The following is a 16,203-nucleotide window of genomic DNA, read 5'->3' on the forward strand; positions in this document are numbered from 1 at the left end:
CTGGGGCTCTGGTGACGCATTCCTTTCCTCCTTTAGCAGGAGAAACTCGGGGACATCTGCTTCTCTCTCCGTTATGTCCCCACCGCCGGGAAGCTCACCGTTATTGTCCTGGAGGCTAAAAACTTGAAGAAGATGGATGTGGGTGGACTATCAGGTGAGAAAATGGTGTCTGCGGCCGTGCACCAGGGCTCTGGCTCCGCAGCCGGAGGGCGGGGTGTCTGGGAAGTGGAGCTCCCGGTGCTATGGGACATTCAGATTACATTTTGGCGGAGAGGGGGAGACCCGGGCGTATGGTCGGAGTGTCTATGATGGTCCAAAGGGTCATCCATTCTCCAGAACCCCTGAGCTCAGCAGTGCTGGGTGGGGGCGCTATGAGACCCTCCTCCCTCTCCCAGATCCCTACGTCAAGGTCCACCTGCTGCAGGGCGGCAAAAAGGTGCGGAAGAAGAAAACCACCATTAAGAAGAACACTCTCAACCCCTATTACAACGAGGCCTTCAGCTTCGAGGTGCCCTGTGACCAAGTCCAGGTGAGCCCAGACCTGCCTCTGCCGCAGCAGCCCCTGCCCAAGGGCCCAGCCTTGGGAGCCACTGTTGCAAGAGGAAGGGAGGCACTCCGCATCCCCATAGAAACAGGTCCTGGGGCGGAGGTGTGTTGTGGGTCTGTTTCCTCCCGGGAGGGTCTGGAGGCCCAGCCCACTGAGGAAGAGTCTTCTAACCTGGGCTTGGCATTCTCTCCCACCTCCAAGATGCTCCACCTAAACCAGACCAGCTTTCCACCCCTCAGGGTCCTGGCTACTAGGATTCCACCCCACCTCCTTAGGGACAGGGCCCTTGGCTTGGCCCTTGCCTGCCTGTAGCAGTTCTGAAGGCTTGCCACTCTGGGGGGACTGCACCCCTAGGAGGTTCCTGACCACACTTACTTAGCAATCCATACCTTTCTTAAGAATCCGTTTTCTTTTTTTGTTTTGTTTTGTTTTACCAGGGAGTGAACCCAGTAAAATCGACACTTGGCACTGAATCACATCCCCAGTCCTTTTGTTTTGTTTTTGAGAGGCCCTGCTAAATTGCTGAGCCTGGCCTCAAACTTGTGATCCTCCATTCTCAGCCTCCCAAGTCATTGGAATTACAGGCATGGGCTACCTTCCCACCCCCCCCCCAATCTGTTATTGAAGTAAGACAGGCTTCAGGGCATCTTCTCACCATATGCCTCCCTCCCTCCCACCTGCCCCTCCCTGTGCCCTCTGGAAAGGGCACGTTGATTTCTGGGATCACCTGGAGAGGCGCCCTGAGCAATGAGAGCTGAGAGCCTCCCGGTGCCTCCTTCCCTCACCCTCGTGTCTTCTCTTCCACCCCGCCCATTTCAGAAGGTCCAGGTGGAGCTGACCGTGCTGGACTACGACAAGCTGGGCAAGAACGAGGCCATCGGGAGGGTGGCTGTGGGCGCGGCCGTGGGCGGGGCTGGCCTGCGGCACTGGGCGGACATGCTGGCCAATCCCCGGAGGCCCATAGCGCAGTGGCACTCGCTGCGGCCCCCTGACCGAGTGAGGCTGCTGCCAGCGCCCTGATCCCCACTCCCAAGTCCCCACCAAACCTCGATTCTGGCACTGACCCCAGACTCTCAGCCCTACCTTTGGCCTCGGCCTCTCGCCCTGGCTGCCCCAACCGTCAGGTCCTTGCCTGCCTCCTACCCCCCCCCCATGCACCACCACAGCTTCCCAACCCCAGCAGCATACCCAGAAGTCCCAGGAATCCCAGGGAGGGAGAGCAGCCTGGCCGGCCTGCCCCAGGCCCCCACCCTCTGCTCTGACAATCAGCCTCCATCTGGGATCCCCTTTGCTCCCAGGGCCCTTTCCCCCACAGCTTGACTCCTGCACTGCTCTTCCGGCCGAATAAATACTCAGCAGCTCTGGTGGCCTGGCCCCAGTGCTCCTTGAGGGGTGGGCAGGGCTGGGGGCCAAGAGGGAACGCCACCTCCACGCAGCGCGCTCTGCAGCGCGCTCACTGCAGAGCACACCGGGCAGCCCTGGGGCGGCCACACTGGGACCGCCAGCGCCCACCCACTCTGCCTTTCTCTCTTTTTCATTCACACCCCCCCCAGCCTCGCTTTCCTCACCTGAAAAGATGGGATGATAATACCTTCCACATTTGCTGCAGCAGGAGAGTCCCCCACTCATCAACCACCCCGCACCCGCCTCCCGCCCGCGGGTTTCCTACCCAGCCTTGCGCCTCCCCTCCGCCCTCTGTCCTCCGGGCATCGCCCACCATCTCCTGTGTGCCCGATTCCACTGGATGCTGTGGACCCAGAACAGATACAAACGCAGACCCACCCAAGCCGCTGACTCCTCCAGGAACAAGTGACAGTCTCCCACAAAAATCTCCAAGCCTGGGAGAAAGGATTTATTTAGGAGAGCGATTGGTCTCCACCTCATTCTTCTTTCAACAAATGCTATTTCCCATTTTTTTTTCCTGGGAAGATGATGGATTCATTGACTTCCCCCTCACCAGACAGGGTTTTGGGTGGTGGACAAAGGGCTGTGAAATCTGGCAAGGGAGTTTCTGAGCAGCAAGTTGAATGGAAAACGGGCCAAAAGTACCCCCAAGTGCTAAGGAGAGAGTCAGAGTAAAAATTTATCCCTGAGCTTCCTAGTAGCCAGTGGGAAAAGAGAATCAGATCCATTCCATGCATTATGATGTCTGTGTGATTTAAAAATTTCCCTAAAGGAACAGTAATCTATCCGGTGTGTCTTTATCAAGACAGCACTGTGTTTAACTGTTACTGCTACCACTGCCAACAATAATTCTCACAACTCAGCAACTTAGCAAGACTGTCTCAAAATAAAAAATGAAAAGGGCTGGGGATATAGCTCAGTGACTAAGCACCCTGGGTTCAAGCCCAAGTACCAAAAATCAAACAACAAAATCCCACAATTTTAATTCCCACATGACAAGTGAGGGATGGAGAATCAACGTGACTTGCTCAGAATCATACAGTCTCTGAGTTCTGAGGTTGAATGTTCCAATTTAGATGATAACGTTGGGGTCCCTGGTTCTTTCCCAACAAGAAAACAGATTAATGAGAAGAGTAAAGCCATGACCTGGCCCTCCAGGTCCGGAAGGAAACCAGCGAAGGTGGCTATGGTTTGGAAAGGGGGAGGGGGACATTCTTCCCTAGGAGGGAGGTTTCAGCTGAGAGGCGAGTGAGGAGAAGGACAAGCTTGCCAACAGCATGAAATACCTGGAATATTGTCTCATCAGGAAGGAATGAAACGCTCATCTGTGCTTCAGTGTGGATGGACCTGGAAATGTCACTCCTAGTGGCAGATGCTGTGAAAAGCCACAGTAGTGTATGATGCTGTCACTAGAGAGAGGTCACTGGAAGTGTCTCCAGATGCTCTGAGTGCTGCTAATGCCCTCCTGAGGATGAGTGGGGTCCTGGACGTGGGGGATGCAGAGTGTTTCAGCGTGGAGGTTTGCTTAGGAAAGCGAAGGTCCCACACCGAAGGCACAGGGTGGCCAGGTGGAGAGGGAGAAGCCCACTGGGGTTCCCAGACCTCTTTGGAGGGCATGGGGAGGGGCCGGCTTGGGGAGGGGCATGGAGATGACATCTCTGGTCAGTCTGGAGCTCCTCAGGCCGATGTGGCCACCATTATCTGGTCAGTAGGTATGCTGGAAAGTCCCCTAAAGGAAAGGTTTCTTAAAATGTTGTGTGTCTCTTAATCTATTTGTTGGAGGGATGGGAATTTTCATAAGTGGGTGAGTTTTCAGTAGGGAGGCGGCATCAGGCCGCCCTGGGGGAGCCAGGCAGAGGCTGCCTGGGCTGAGGGCTGCTGTGCCCCCTTCCCAGGTGGGTCCCAGGACCAGCTAAGCCCACAGCCGCTCCAGCCCTGAGTTCCTGCCCTGTGCTTCAGCGAATGCATTTACAAGCACCAGGTCTCTTTATCAGTTCTGTGACACTGGCAGACAATGTTACATACAATATTACCATGATATCCGTAGATATTATGACATAGCATTACTCTGATTTGGGTAGGTATTGCTAGTTCCTGCCACTCAGGCAGGTGGAGTCATGTGACCAAGGCTGCTCAGCCATCAAGAGGCTAGGTGAGATGCAAATCCAGGCTTGCCTGACACCAAGGGCCACCCCCTCCCCAAGGGCTCTGTGTGTGGTCCCCTGAAGACCAAGCAGTGGGAAGTCACAGGTAGAGGACTGTGGCCATTCTGTGGAAAGGCAGAAGCAGAACTCGGGAGAAGATTCCCTGCTGGAGTTGGAAGGATGAGCAGGACTTTTGTGGGGCAAAGGAGGGAAGATAATAGACAGAGGGAACCCTACAAAAAATCCAGATTTGGAGGCAAGAGGGGCTTTTGTGCTTCGGGTGCTGTTACCAACTTCTCCCATGCTGGAGTGAGGTGTGCTCTTTCCATGCTGAAAATATCCCCACCATAGTTGATTTCAAGCAGCCAATGTAAAGTCACTAAATATGGAATTAAGAAGAGATGCCTAGCCAAGCAGGATGACCCATGCCTTAATCCCACTGACTCAGGAGGCTGAGATAGGATTACACGTTCAAGGCCAGCCTCAGCAACTTAATGAGGCCCTCAGCAACTTATTGAGACCCTGTCTCAAAATAAAGTATGAAAAGGACTTGGGATATGGCTCAGTGGTAAAGTGCCCCTGGGTTCAACCCCCAGTACCAAAAAAAAAAAAAAAAAAAGCCTACTAATACAGTATCACAGTATTTCCTAGGGCCTGGATGAGCCTCCCCAAATTTAAGATGAATCAAGCAAAGCAGTCAAAATAAATGGTACTTTAATGCAAGGTTGTTTAAAATAAAAATAACATCAAAAAGAAAATCCACAATGGAAAATTTTTAAAATGTGAACACAGGATACAACTTTGCACTTTAAAAAATAAATAAAACAACCTTGCACTTAGACATGCCAACTTCCTCTAGTCTTGGGCCCTGGGTTTCTAAAAAAAAAAATTATTATTTTTTTATTTTGAGACAGTGCCTGGATAAGTTGCCCAGGCTGGGGCTGGGGATGTGGCTCAAGCGGTAGCGAGCTCGCCTGGCATGCGTGCTGCCTGGGTTTGATCCTCAGCACCACATACCAACAAAGATGTTGTGTCCGCCGAGAACTAAAAAATAAATATTAAAAATTAAAAAAAAAAAGTTGCCCAGGCTGGATTTGAACTTAAATCCTCCTGGCTTAGCCTCCCAAATCGCTGAGATTACAGGCATGCATCACCAGCCTGGTTCCAGTTCTAATAGAACTTTATTTATATAGACAGGTGCTGGTGACATCTATATATAACAGGCTGATTTTTTAAAGTTATTGTACATATATATTATATATACACATACTGTATGTGTTGGCAGCCTTCAGGATGGAACCCAGGACTTCCCACAAGCTAGGCAAGCGCTGTACCACTGAGGCATACCACCAACCCTAAAATAACATTTCTTCTCCATGGATATAATTAGACGCAAGTAACCTCTAGGGCATCATAATAGTAAAGTATAATAACATTTTTAAAATGATGAGTTTTGAGCATTTTTACCTTTAATACAATTTTAAATAATAAATGTGAGTAGCCTTTCACAATGAAATTCCAAAAATATACGAGCAGCTGCCCTGATTCCTACCTTGTTAGAAGGCCTGTGTGAAGGCAGTCCCAGTGTGTGAGGGGAAAGGGGGACCCAGAGGTTTGCAGTCTGCAGTCGAGGCCACCTGTTTAGTTCCTTTATCAAGATCTGTTCCGTTTTGCCTTAATTTGAAGCCGCAGTCCGGGCCTTCTCCTTCCCACAAATTTGGACCGCCCGGCCCCATCCCCAGCAACCTGCAGCCCTGTCCCCACTCCGCGCGCGCTATCGTCATGACAACCGCGTCCACAAGCCCCCTCCCCCGTTCTCGCGGAGACGGTTCCTCAACTCTCCTATTGGCCAAAAGTTCATACTGGGAGGACCTCACGCATGGGTATTGGTCGGTTGATAGCGGCGGTGCAAGCCCGCATGCTCCCATTGGCTGATTGAAAGAAGAGGGCGGGGCTCTGTGCAGGGGTCGAGCAGGTGCGCTGGACTGCCGCACAGCACCTGGCACCGGGAAGGGGAGGTCCGCATACTTGGAAAGACAAAGGTGAGTGGGTCCCGTGGGATCAAAGGGGCGAGGAGTGAAGGGCGGTGAGAAGGGGATGGGCTGTACGAGTGTGGGTTCCCAGAATGTCTGTCCCGCAGAGCCATGACCACACCAGCGGGCTCCGGCACTGGCTTCGGCTCGGTGTGCTGGTGGGGGCTGTCCCCGGCGCTGGACCTGCAGGCTGAAGTGAGTCCTTACCCTGGGACCACATAGGGCCTGAGACAGCGGTGCCTTCCTAGCATGCGCAGACTCTTTTTAGGACCTGTAGTCCGGGAGTCCCTGGCAGGGTCGCCCAACGTCCCCACGGCTCAACGGCAAGGGCCCCGGGGGACGGGGGTGGGGGTGGGGGGATCTCCAGTGTCCTTCCTCTCCGCGGACTTCGAATCCCAGAATGCATAGAGGCTCAGCTCCCCTAGGAACCCAGGCCCCGCGTGAGGCCTGCTAGATTTGTAGTTTAGCTCTAGGGGCAACTGCAGGAGCCGCCCTGATGGCCATCAGCCCGAGCCCGTCGTCTTGCCAGGTCCTCCTGTGGACCCAGACTCGCAGGCAGATACGGCGCACAAGACCCCTGAGCTAGATGTGCTGCTGCTGGGCTCGGTTGATGGGCGGCATCTTCTGAGGACCCTGGCACGGGCAGCGCTGTGGCCTCGAAGGAGATTTAATGTGAGTTGGGTTGGGGGGTCATGGAAGAAGGATGAAGATGAGAGCTCAGATTCCCGAGTCTTTGAGAAGAGGGAATTACATTAAAAAATGCTTGGTTCAAAAAGGGGTTGGAGGCTGGAGTCCCAAATCTGAAGGAGATACAAGGTGGGAGCCAGATCCATTTTCCTGGGGATGGAAGCAGCTGGCATATGGTACTGCTGAGTCAGAGGGAGGAAGAATTTAGGGATCAGGCCGGTGCATGTCTGTAATCCCATCAGCTTGGGAGACTGAGGCTGAGGCAGGAGTTCATGAGTTCAAAGCCAGTGGCAGCAACTTGGTAGGCCCAAAGCAACTCAGCAAGGCCTTGTCTCTAAATAAAATATTTTAAAAGGCTGGGAATGTGGCTCAAAGGTTAAGGGTTCAATTTCTTGGTGAAGTTTAAAGATCAGGTCTCCAGTAGTGGTGAGGGGGGCATCCGAGAGGCCGAGGCTCCTGTGTGTGAAGGACTGACCTGATCAGGACTCCTAGGTTGGTGGAGGAAGGGGGCTGAGGCCCTGTTCTCTTGGCCTCTAAGGGTTAGAGATGAGGGTCTCAGAATTGTCCTGCCCTGCCCACCCTTCCAGTTCTACGTGCTGGAGAATAATCTGGAAGCTGTGGCACGTCACATGCTGATCTTCAGCCTAGCCCTGGAGGAGCCAGAGAAGATGGGGCTTCGAGGTCAGTTGCTAAGACCCAGGCATTTTGACCCTAGTCTCCTCTCCCTGCAGGGATTCTGCCCTTTCAGTGGTCTAATTAAACGCTATTGTCATCATCCCTTACTTCATCATTTGCAGTCCTAGAACCTCAGTTTTCCCCACCTGTATAGTGGGACTAAGTATATTACCTCCTGGAGCCACAGAGAATTCTAGGAGAAAAATCCACAGGAAAAGGAGAGAGAGGGCCGCAAGAGATCAGGAATGTCAGAGAGGTATCAAGTGTCCAGGATGTCCAGAAGCAGAAAATGGTCATTCTTGGTAACATCTTCAGCCTAGTGTCTAAAGTCTCCAGAATCAGGCTGCATTCAAATTCCTGCTTGATTTGCTGTGTGACCTGGGGCTGGAGTCTACCCTTTTCTGGACCTCACTCTCCCATTTATAAGCTAGGGCTCCTAAAAGTTTCTCCACCCAGAGGATTCTTGTGGGGATTGAGAAGAAAGTGCATCAAGTGTTGGTTTAGGACATCAACTCAGTACACTTGAGGGGTTACTATTTTTTTAATTTTTAGTTGTAGATGAACACAATACCCTTTATTTTATTATTATTATTATTTTTTTACGAGGTGCTGAGGATCCAACCCAGGGCCTCACACCTGTGAGGCAAGCGCTCTACCACTGAGCTTCAACCCCACCCCCCAGGAGGTTATTATTTTTAACAGGATTATAGATAGTCATTGTCATTAAAAGCCCAGAGCATTTAGAATACATTGCACAATAATCCTTTTAAAAGGTTTTTAAACAACTAGAACTAATCTAATTAACTACCTAAAGATCTATAGTTCTCTTCTGTAAGATTCTTAAGTTAAATGAAACTATATTTTTACCTCTATATCTCTATTTTGTGTTGCACATACAACATGATATTTGTGTATCTCTCTCATATACAACTAAAGGTATGGTTTTATCCTATAAAATTCTTAAACTAAAGTCAAACAATTTAACACTACACTTTAAAACGCGCATATCTCCATCTATATGTGCAGATCACTTTCTCTATTTTAAAGATAAGGAGTTTAAACATGAAACTCAGGCTTGGGGTTCCCTTCGGGGGAAGGGAAGAATAGTTTAGAAGATTGTCCTTCAAGGAGTAGTTCCCGGGACGGTGCGAGATCTGTCGGGAATCCTCGTGCTCACGGTGTGACAGTGCAGTAATAGATGTCAGGGCCTGATCTCTGGGTTCACTTGGCTCCCTGTTTCTCGGCCTTCCCCCAGAGCGGAGCGAGGCCTTCCTGGAGGTGTGGGGGAACGCGCTGCTGCGCCCCCCGGTGGCCGCCTTGGTGCGTGCCCAGGCGGAGCGCCTAGCGAACCTGGTCCCGGAGCCCGACCGCCTGGCGGAGCAGCTGCCCTGGCTCAGCCTTCGCGCGCTCAAGGTGCTGCCGCTGCCCCAATCTCCCGGTCATTGCCTGGGGTCCAGTAGCTTCGGGAAGTGTGGAAATGGGCAGTCCTGATGGATCTGCGTTGATGGAGCGGGATGGGGGCTCCGAATTTCGAATTGCAGCTCCCTGCTCCCATGTAGGGTTTACCCTAGGGGTCCGGCCGGCTTCTGCTCTCGGAGCCCCGGTTCTTTATCCCACCTCCGGGGAAGGAAGGGAGGGCCAGGCAGGAGAAGCTGCCCTCCTGCATCCCGCGCTCCCCGCTTCCTCCGCACGCGTGCCTGGCCGCGCAGTTCCGCGAGCGGGATGCCCTGGAGGCAGTGTTCCGCTTCTGGTCCGGAGGGGAGAAGGGGCCCGAGGCCTTCCCCATGAGCCGCCTCTGGGACTCGCGGCTGCGCCACTACCTGGGCTCCCGCTACGACGCCCGGCGCGGGGTCAGCGACTGGGACCTGCGTATGAAGCTGCACGACCGCGGGGTGAGGTGCCGGGGACCTGGGTGTGAGGGAGGAGGGCTGGGTCCGAGGGGGACGGCCTAGGACACCCTATGCCAGGTTCACCCAGGCCTCCCTTCTTTGCCACTACCCCAGGCCCAAGTTATCCACACCCACGAATTCCGACGCTGGAGGGACACAGGTGTGGCCTTTGAACTCAGAGACTCCAGCGCCTACCACGTGCCCAACAGGACTCTGGCCTCTGGTCGCCTCCTGAGTCACGTGTGTATCCACTCTCTGGTGTGGTCTTCTTCTTTTCATGGACCCAGGAGTCAGGGTCCCCAACGTGGACCTCACCTGCCTCCTCTCTCCTTGCTTTTCCAGCGCGGAGAGCGCGTGGCAGCGCGTGGGTACTGGGGGGACATTGCCACCGGACCCTTCGTGGCCTTCGGCATTGAGGCAGATGACCAGAGCTTGCTGCGGACCAGCAATGGACAGCCCGTCAAGGTGTGGGAGGGGGTCGCGGAATGGGGACCAATGCTCCAGGCTTTGGACTCCTCCCAAGCTCCGCCTCTTCCTGCCAGGCCCCACCCCTGGCTAACAGGGTCCTAGTGTGAGTGCGGCGACTCCATCCAAGGACCTGCCCCCAACGACTTTGCACACGCCAGCCTTTGCGGGCTATGTCGGGTCCCTGCGCAGTGAGCAATGCTAGTTCAAGCCTGGGCGTACAAGCGCGCCCGAAATTCTAGGCCCAGGCTAGCTTACGCCAAGCACTGCAAGTCCCGCCCCCCGTCCTGGCCCTGCCCTCGCGGTCCTAGCCCCAGGGTCTGGCCACGACCCCTCTCCCAACAGACCGCTGGGGAGATCACTCAGCACAACGTGACAGAGCTGTTCCGCGAAGTGGCCGCCTGGGGACGACCGAGAGCCGCCCAGGGGGACAAGGAAGAGGAGCTGCCCCTGGAGCCGCAGCCGTGGACTTCAGGTAAACCGCAGGCTGATTCAGCTCCAGCTACTGCGCATCCGAGCGTGGCCTGAGCTGGTTTGGCCCACCTAGGCAGGTGACCTCTCCTCCTTGATTTTGCGTCTCTTTTTCTCTCTCCTTGTTTGTCTCTCTCCTAAGGCCTTGGGTTGCGTGTCTGCCCAGGAGCATTCTCAGCTACCTGTAGAGACCCAACAGGGAGTTGCCCACCTCCCTCCTGGATTCTGGCTGTCCCTTCTAACCATCCTCTCCCTGGGTGTTTGACCCCTTCTACAGGGGATGCCCCTTGTGGCTCTGGGTCACCCACTCTTCTCCTTTGAGTTTCAGTTGCTTGGTCTGTGAAATGCGTCTCTGTCGGCCAAGCCAACCTTTCCAGATTTTTACAGAAATGCAGCTCAGAGAAAGGGTGAAAATTCACAGATGTCGTCTCCAGGCTTGTGTCTGCCCAGTTGGGCGTGTCTCTGTGTCTGTCTGGGTTTCTGTCCTCAGGGTTGCACCCTCCAGAAGTGACCCCTTTTGGCCCTTCCCCAGCAGCATCTGCCCGGGAATCCTTCACGGTCCACTTCCTGGCCCTCGGTTCTGCACAGACTCTCCACCACAAGCGCTGCTACCAGGGCCGGTTCCAGCTTCTCTACGTGGCCTGCGGGTAAGGGGAAGGCAGCTACGGTCACTAGGACCCAGGCCCAGGCCCAGCCCCTCTTCTCCCAGGACCCAGGACTTGGGCAGCCGCCTCCTCCCTCCGGGTCTGCGTCCCCAGCCTCTCCCCTCTCCTCTCCGCAGGATGGTCCATCTCCTCGGCCCTGAGCTCGGGGCCTGCGTGTCCCCCGGAGGGAACCTGGTTGTGGAATTAGCCCGGTGAGCCCCGCCGAGCGAGGGTGGGAATGTCTGGGCCGGGCGGGTTCCCTGGGCGGGTTCCCTGGGCGGGTTCCCTCATGCGGCTCACCGCTCCAGGTACCTGGTGGACCTGCGGCCGGAGCAGCTGCAGGCGTTCTCCGCCCGGGTCTCGGAGCTAGCTCGAGAGGCCGGCTTCGCCCCGCAGACTGGGGCCAGCCCCTCTGAAACCTTCGCGCGCTTCTGCAAGTCCGGGGACTCTGCCCCCAGCGGCCCGGCCCCAGCTGTGGAATCCGAACCTGCACCCGGCGAAGTCCTGGCCTGCCCCCTGGAAGTAGTGAGCGTGCCCGGGGCGGACCCAGCCCCAGCGACGGGGTCTCCCCGGCTGTCCTCCCAGCCTCAGGATTCCAGCGCAGAGGTCCCGGCCCCGCCCCAGGAGGCGCTGACCACCGAGAGTCCAGCCCAGAACCTAGAGTCCGCCCCGACCCCAGATCCAGCGCCCCATCCCTAACTCAAAGTCAGACCCTGGAATTGGCGCCGCTCCGACAATTCTAACGGGCTTCGCAGCTCTACCTTCACGTTCACTCAGCCCCAGAGATGGAGCGGAATTTCAAATTCCATTTCGGGACGCTAAGTTCGGTCCCTAGAAACCTCCGTTGTTCTCTCAGAATCCCGGATTCCACCCCCAGACTAAACCCAGGCTCCTGATTGCACCCCGGATGTCAGGCCCGGGCCTTCCCTGCCTTCTCTCCAGAGACCCCATTCCTCACCAGCCTCGGGGTACCTTCCTCCTGGGGCTGTCACCTCACAGGTGGTTCAAGTAAAGAGTGTTGGGTCCTCTTCACTGTGTGTCCTAGTGTCTTTCCTGTCCACAGTCTGTCTTCAGGGTTGGGAGAGGGCAGAGCCAAGGAGACGGACACCCTAGGTCTCCAAGTGCACTGCGGATGCATTTCTCCATGCTGCAGCCTGAAAATGGGGCCCACACCTGCTCCTGGGACTCCTAACCACGTGTGGAGGGGCCAGCAGGTTGGGGCTCTGGAACTGACTAGACAGTGAAGGGTTGAAGTTCTAGCACATTGGAGCTGCAGTTGAGTGAGGGGCTGGGGCCTGGACTGGTCTCCTGAGGGGGTTGGAGGGAGGAGTGGCTGGAGCCAGGACTTTTTCTGAGTCTGGGTGGGAAGGAGTCAGAATCTCCAGAGTTAGGGGGTGGGGCAGAAAGGGGTCTGGATTCCCTGGCCACCAAGGTGACCTGGCGGTTCTGCTGGAGGGTGGCCAGCCCCACCCCTCACGCGCCCCTTATCTCTCAAGCTGAGCAGAGGGAGGAGACAGCAGTATATTTAGTCTGTCCTCGCCTGTTATCTCAGTGTCCTCCGTGAGGCCTGAGCAGCCCGGAGGAGACAAACGTCTGGGACCTCCGAGGTCACCGGGACACGGTCGACCCTGGTCGACCCTCCTCAGAGAGCCCCGGTACCCCTTCTCCGTCTCCTGAGACCCCGTCTGTCTCTGCATGGCTGACGAGTGAGTGAAGCTGGACAACCCGGACCCTGAGGCCCGAGGGCAGGGGCGGTGGGCGTCCTCCAGTGTTCCTGAGAGGGTGGGAGCAGCGAGGCTCAACTCCTGGCCTGAACAGGGGCTAGGGTGGGCTCCTGGGTGGAAATGAGGTGAGAATGTGGGAATCTGACTCCTGGGACCCAGCCAGGGGGAGCTGCTGGCCTGGGTCTCTTGGTCTGAGAGGCCTTAGGAGACGGAACTTAGGGGACAGACACGCGCCACCACTAATCCCGCTCCTGTTTCTCTCCTTCCAGCAGCAGCGATGCGGTGAGACCCGCGCGTCGTGGGCAGGGGCGGGGACCTTGCGGTCCGGGTGGGCGCTGCGGGGAGGGGCTGGGGCAGGAGGGAGAGGGTGCGTGGAAGGCTGCAGGGTCTTCGTGGTGACGCGGCCCGCTCCCCCACCCCCAGGCCGGGGACCCGCGCCCCGCGCCCGCCCCGGTGCGACGCCGCTCCTCCGCCAACTACCGAGCCTACGCCACCGAACCGCACGCCAAGGTGGGTGGGTCCTCCACGGGGCGGGGCTTCGCGGGTTCGGAATCCCGGGGCCCACTCCTTAGGGGAGAGGGGCGGGGCCGGTCCTCCGACCCGGCGAGACTCTGGTCACATAGGATTCTCGGGATCGAACTTAGAATCCCCGAAATGGAATTTGAAATTTCCGCTCCACCTCTGGGGCTGAGTGAACGCCCAGGAGGGTGGGGCGGAGTTTCCAGAAGGGTCAGGTTCGGATTGGCGAGACCCACCTGGGGCGGAACTCCGGTGTCCACAGCACGGCTTAGGAGGCGAGTGGACGGTGCCTGGCTTGAGCGAGAGCCCCAGGGGCACGGGTGGGTCCGAGGGGCACGGCTTCCAGTTCAATTAGGAGATGGGCCCACATCTGAAATTTGAAGGTGTGGGGGTGTCTCCCTCCCACCACCCATCTTCGAATCTATCCTCTCCATCCTCCTTTCAACATGTCCCCCTGGCAGAAAAAGTCTAAGATCTCCGCCTCAAGAAAACTGCAGCTCAAGGTGTGAACGTGCTCGGGGGGCGGGGTTCCGGGTACGTGGGCGGGTGGGGGGCTTTATCCTGAGGGGCTGACTTGATTTGGGGAATCCCTCTGCGGGAGGAGAGGAGTTTTGAAGGAAGGAGACCAACCTTGGATGGCCAGGTGGCTGGGACATGCAGGACAAAGTCTGATCCCCGTGCTGGGGGACTGCGGCCCCTCCCGCCCCTCTGCAGACCCTGATGCTGCAGATGGCGAAGCAGGAGCTGGAGCGGGAGGCCGAAGAGCGGCGGGGAGAGAAGACACGCGCCCTGAGCACCCGCTGCCAGCCTCTGGAGCTGGCTGGGCTGGGCTTCGCGGAGCTACAGGTACTGCTCACACGAGGCATGGACCCCTGCCCTGCCCTGGGGACACAGAAGTCCTGATGGAAGTCACCTACAATTTCAAAACCCAGTCATCATCCCTGCAGCCCCGAACCTGTCAGGTTCTCAGGGCCCCTAGAACGCTTGGCTGACAGTCCCCTGGGTTCCCGGCTGTCCAGAAGGTGGCCTACTCCTTCGGGACAACATGTTCAGGCCTCAACTACCACTCCTCAGACGCAGGAGTCCAGATCCCAGCCCTCCTCCCTCAGACTCAGAAATTCTGGTCCCTAGCTTTGCTCCCACAGCACACACGGTGCCCCCCCCCCCCAGGACTTGTGCCGCCAGCTGCACACCCGGGTGGACAAGGTGGATGAAGAGAGATATGACGTAGAGGCTAAGGTCACCAAGAACATTAAGGAGGTGGGAGCACTGAGCACTCTGGGCACCTGCCGGGTAGGGCGAGAGGCTGGGGTTGTGGTCTCAGCCTGACGATTGCAGCTGCCTTTGGTTGTGGGTCCCGGGAGGCCCAGGAGAACGCTGTGAGCAGGGTGGGTGCAGAAGAGTGAGAACATCTGCCAGGGAAGGCTGCTCTGGCACTGGGACAGCACCTGCAGGGCCGGGTGAGGTCTGGCTGGGAATAGGAGGGCGGAGCGCTGGGTACCCTTGGGTGAGTGAGTCCAGGCCAGCCCGGGAATGCGCGTGTCCCTCCAGGATAGTGGTGTGTCAGCAGTTTTGAGAGATGAGGGTGGATCGCATTAAGGGCTCCAAGTTCCAGATTAGAGCTGGGAAGACTGGGCAAGGCCTAGGTACCGGGGTACTGGGAGGCAGGACAGGGAGAGGAGGAGACCACGGGGTGGTCACCGCAGATTGCAGATCTGACCCAGAAGATCTTTGACCTTCGTGGCAAGTTCAAGCGGCCCACCCTGCGGAGGGTTCGCATCTCTGCAGATGCCATGATGCAGGCACTGCTGGGGGCCCGCGCTAAGGAATCTTTGGACCTGCGGGCCCACCTCAAGCAAGTGAAGAAGGAAGACACTGAGAAGGTGAGTGTGGGTGAGGGCCAGGAGGGCAAAGCTGGGGGTGTTGAGGCCAACCACCCTAGGACCTCGCCGGAGGGCAGGAGGGCAGGTGGCACTTGGAGCTGGGGTGAGAGGCACCCAGGGGGAGGAGTTTGGGAGAGTCACAAAGTGCACGTGGAAGACAGAAGAGGAGGGGAGACAGGAAGTAGCAAGAGTCCAGGAAGTTCATAGAGCAACAGCAAGTCCCTGAAAGAGGAAAGAAGAGCAGGAGGGGAACAAGAAGGAAGAGACAGGAGTGTAACAGGAAGAGAAGTAAAGGAAGCAGGCAGGAAGTGTGGGAGGGAGACAGGAAGTGGGAGTGTAGTAACCCAGTGAGCCAGAGAGCAGGTGGAGACCCTAACCTCTGACCCAACCCCCCCAGGAGAACCGGGAGGTAGGAGACTGGCGCAAGAACATCGATGCGCTGAGCGGAATGGAAGGCCGCAAGAAGAAGTTTGAGGGCTGAGCCTCCCTACCCACCACTGTGGCCCTGAGTATGGCCCTGAGGAATAAAAGCTGCTCCCAGAGCTGGAAGTGACCTTGTGTCTTTTGCCTTGGGGCTTAGTCGTGAGAAAGATGGAAAGCAGGGGGCACCAGCAGGTCAGGGCAAGCTGGGTTTCTACCATGGGTGTTCTGGGCTCTTCTGCAGAGGACGCAGTACATACAAGGCCAGAGGGAGAGGCGGGGACAGAGAGGCTGTGGTGACAGAGGGGGCCAGAGATGCAAAGAGAGAGACCTGAAGAGACACCCTGATAAATGCATGCAAACAAAACCACAAAGATGGAGACCCCGAGGGACGGTCTCCAGCAGGCAGGGTGGAGGGGTGCCCAAGCCTGCCTGCACTCCCAGGCTGGCTTCCCTGGAGTTCAAGGTCATGGCTTGGCTGGAAAGATCAGTGTCAGATGGAGGTGGGGGTTGGGAGCATGACACCCCATCCTCCCCCCACACACCTGCTGCCAGTCTTTAGTGCCTGTTGTCACCAGGGTGGAATCCGGGTGACAGACAAAGAGGTGGGGGTGGGGAGGGGGAGTCAGAAAGATGGACAGACACAGAGGGGAACACAGGAGTGGAGAAAGACACACACAGAGAATGGCAGATGGAAA

The 16,203-nt window shown here is 56.6% G+C and overlaps 3 protein-coding genes across 3 annotated transcripts in view; all 3 read left to right on the plus strand.

The window, feature by feature from the left end:
* The window catches only part of Syt5 (synaptotagmin 5), a 2,343-nt gene extending 776 nt beyond the window's left edge, over positions 1-1,567 (plus strand). Inside the window, exons 2-4 of the mRNA XM_077793286.1 lie at positions 37-154; positions 396-529; positions 1,367-1,567. Of these exons, the coding sequence (XP_077649412.1) occupies positions 37-154; positions 396-529; positions 1,367-1,567 (453 nt within the window). The remainder of the gene's footprint in view (positions 1-36; positions 155-395; positions 530-1,366) is intronic.
* A 4,502-nt stretch (positions 1,568-6,069) lies between these two features.
* Positions 6,070-11,658, plus strand: Dnaaf3 (dynein axonemal assembly factor 3). The gene is made up of 12 exons (XM_077793287.1): positions 6,070-6,137; positions 6,236-6,327; positions 6,658-6,800; positions 7,403-7,496; positions 8,746-8,903; positions 9,200-9,382; positions 9,494-9,619; positions 9,722-9,844; positions 10,190-10,319; positions 10,848-10,962; positions 11,097-11,171; positions 11,268-11,658. The coding sequence occupies exons 2-12, from the start codon at positions 6,240-6,242 to the stop codon at positions 11,656-11,658; spliced, it is 1,626 nt and encodes a 541-aa protein (XP_077649413.1). The 5' UTR covers positions 6,070-6,137; positions 6,236-6,239.
* A 970-nt stretch (positions 11,659-12,628) lies between these two features.
* On the plus strand, positions 12,629-15,629 carry Tnni3 (troponin I3, cardiac type). Its single transcript, XM_026381379.2, has 8 exons — positions 12,629-12,665; positions 12,953-12,965; positions 13,107-13,193; positions 13,664-13,705; positions 13,917-14,048; positions 14,373-14,462; positions 14,909-15,085; positions 15,483-15,629. Exons 1-8 carry the CDS (start codon positions 12,655-12,657, stop codon positions 15,564-15,566), a joined length of 636 nt encoding a protein of 211 aa, XP_026237164.1. The 5' UTR covers positions 12,629-12,654; the 3' UTR covers positions 15,567-15,629.
* The last annotated feature ends 574 nt before the right edge of the window (positions 15,630-16,203 follow it).

This window comes from Urocitellus parryii, chromosome 15, assembly GCF_045843805.1.
Source record: "Urocitellus parryii isolate mUroPar1 chromosome 15, mUroPar1.hap1, whole genome shotgun sequence".
NCBI lineage: Eukaryota > Metazoa > Chordata > Mammalia > Rodentia > Sciuridae > Urocitellus > Urocitellus parryii.

What these genes read in the sequence shown, in the direction of transcription:
- Dnaaf3 (XM_077793287.1), top strand. Translation starts at nt 6,240, where the DNA reads ATGACCACACCAGCGGGCTCCGGCACTGGCTTCGGCTCGGTGTGCTGG. An exon ending in CTGGTCGCCTCCTGAGTCAC is followed by an intron (nt 9,620 to 9,721) that starts GTGTGTATCCAC and finishes TTGCTTTTCCAG; the next exon opens with CGCGGAGAGCGCGTGGCAGC. An exon ending in GCCGCAGCCGTGGACTTCAG is followed by an intron (nt 10,320 to 10,847) that starts GTAAACCGCAGG and finishes GCCCTTCCCCAG; the next exon opens with CAGCATCTGCCCGGGAATCC.
- Tnni3 (XM_026381379.2), top strand. An exon ending in TGGGCTTCGCGGAGCTACAG is followed by an intron (nt 14,049 to 14,372) that starts GTACTGCTCACA and finishes CCCCCCCCCCAG; the next exon opens with GACTTGTGCCGCCAGCTGCA. An exon ending in TCACCAAGAACATTAAGGAG is followed by an intron (nt 14,463 to 14,908) that starts GTGGGAGCACTG and finishes TGGTCACCGCAG; the next exon opens with ATTGCAGATCTGACCCAGAA.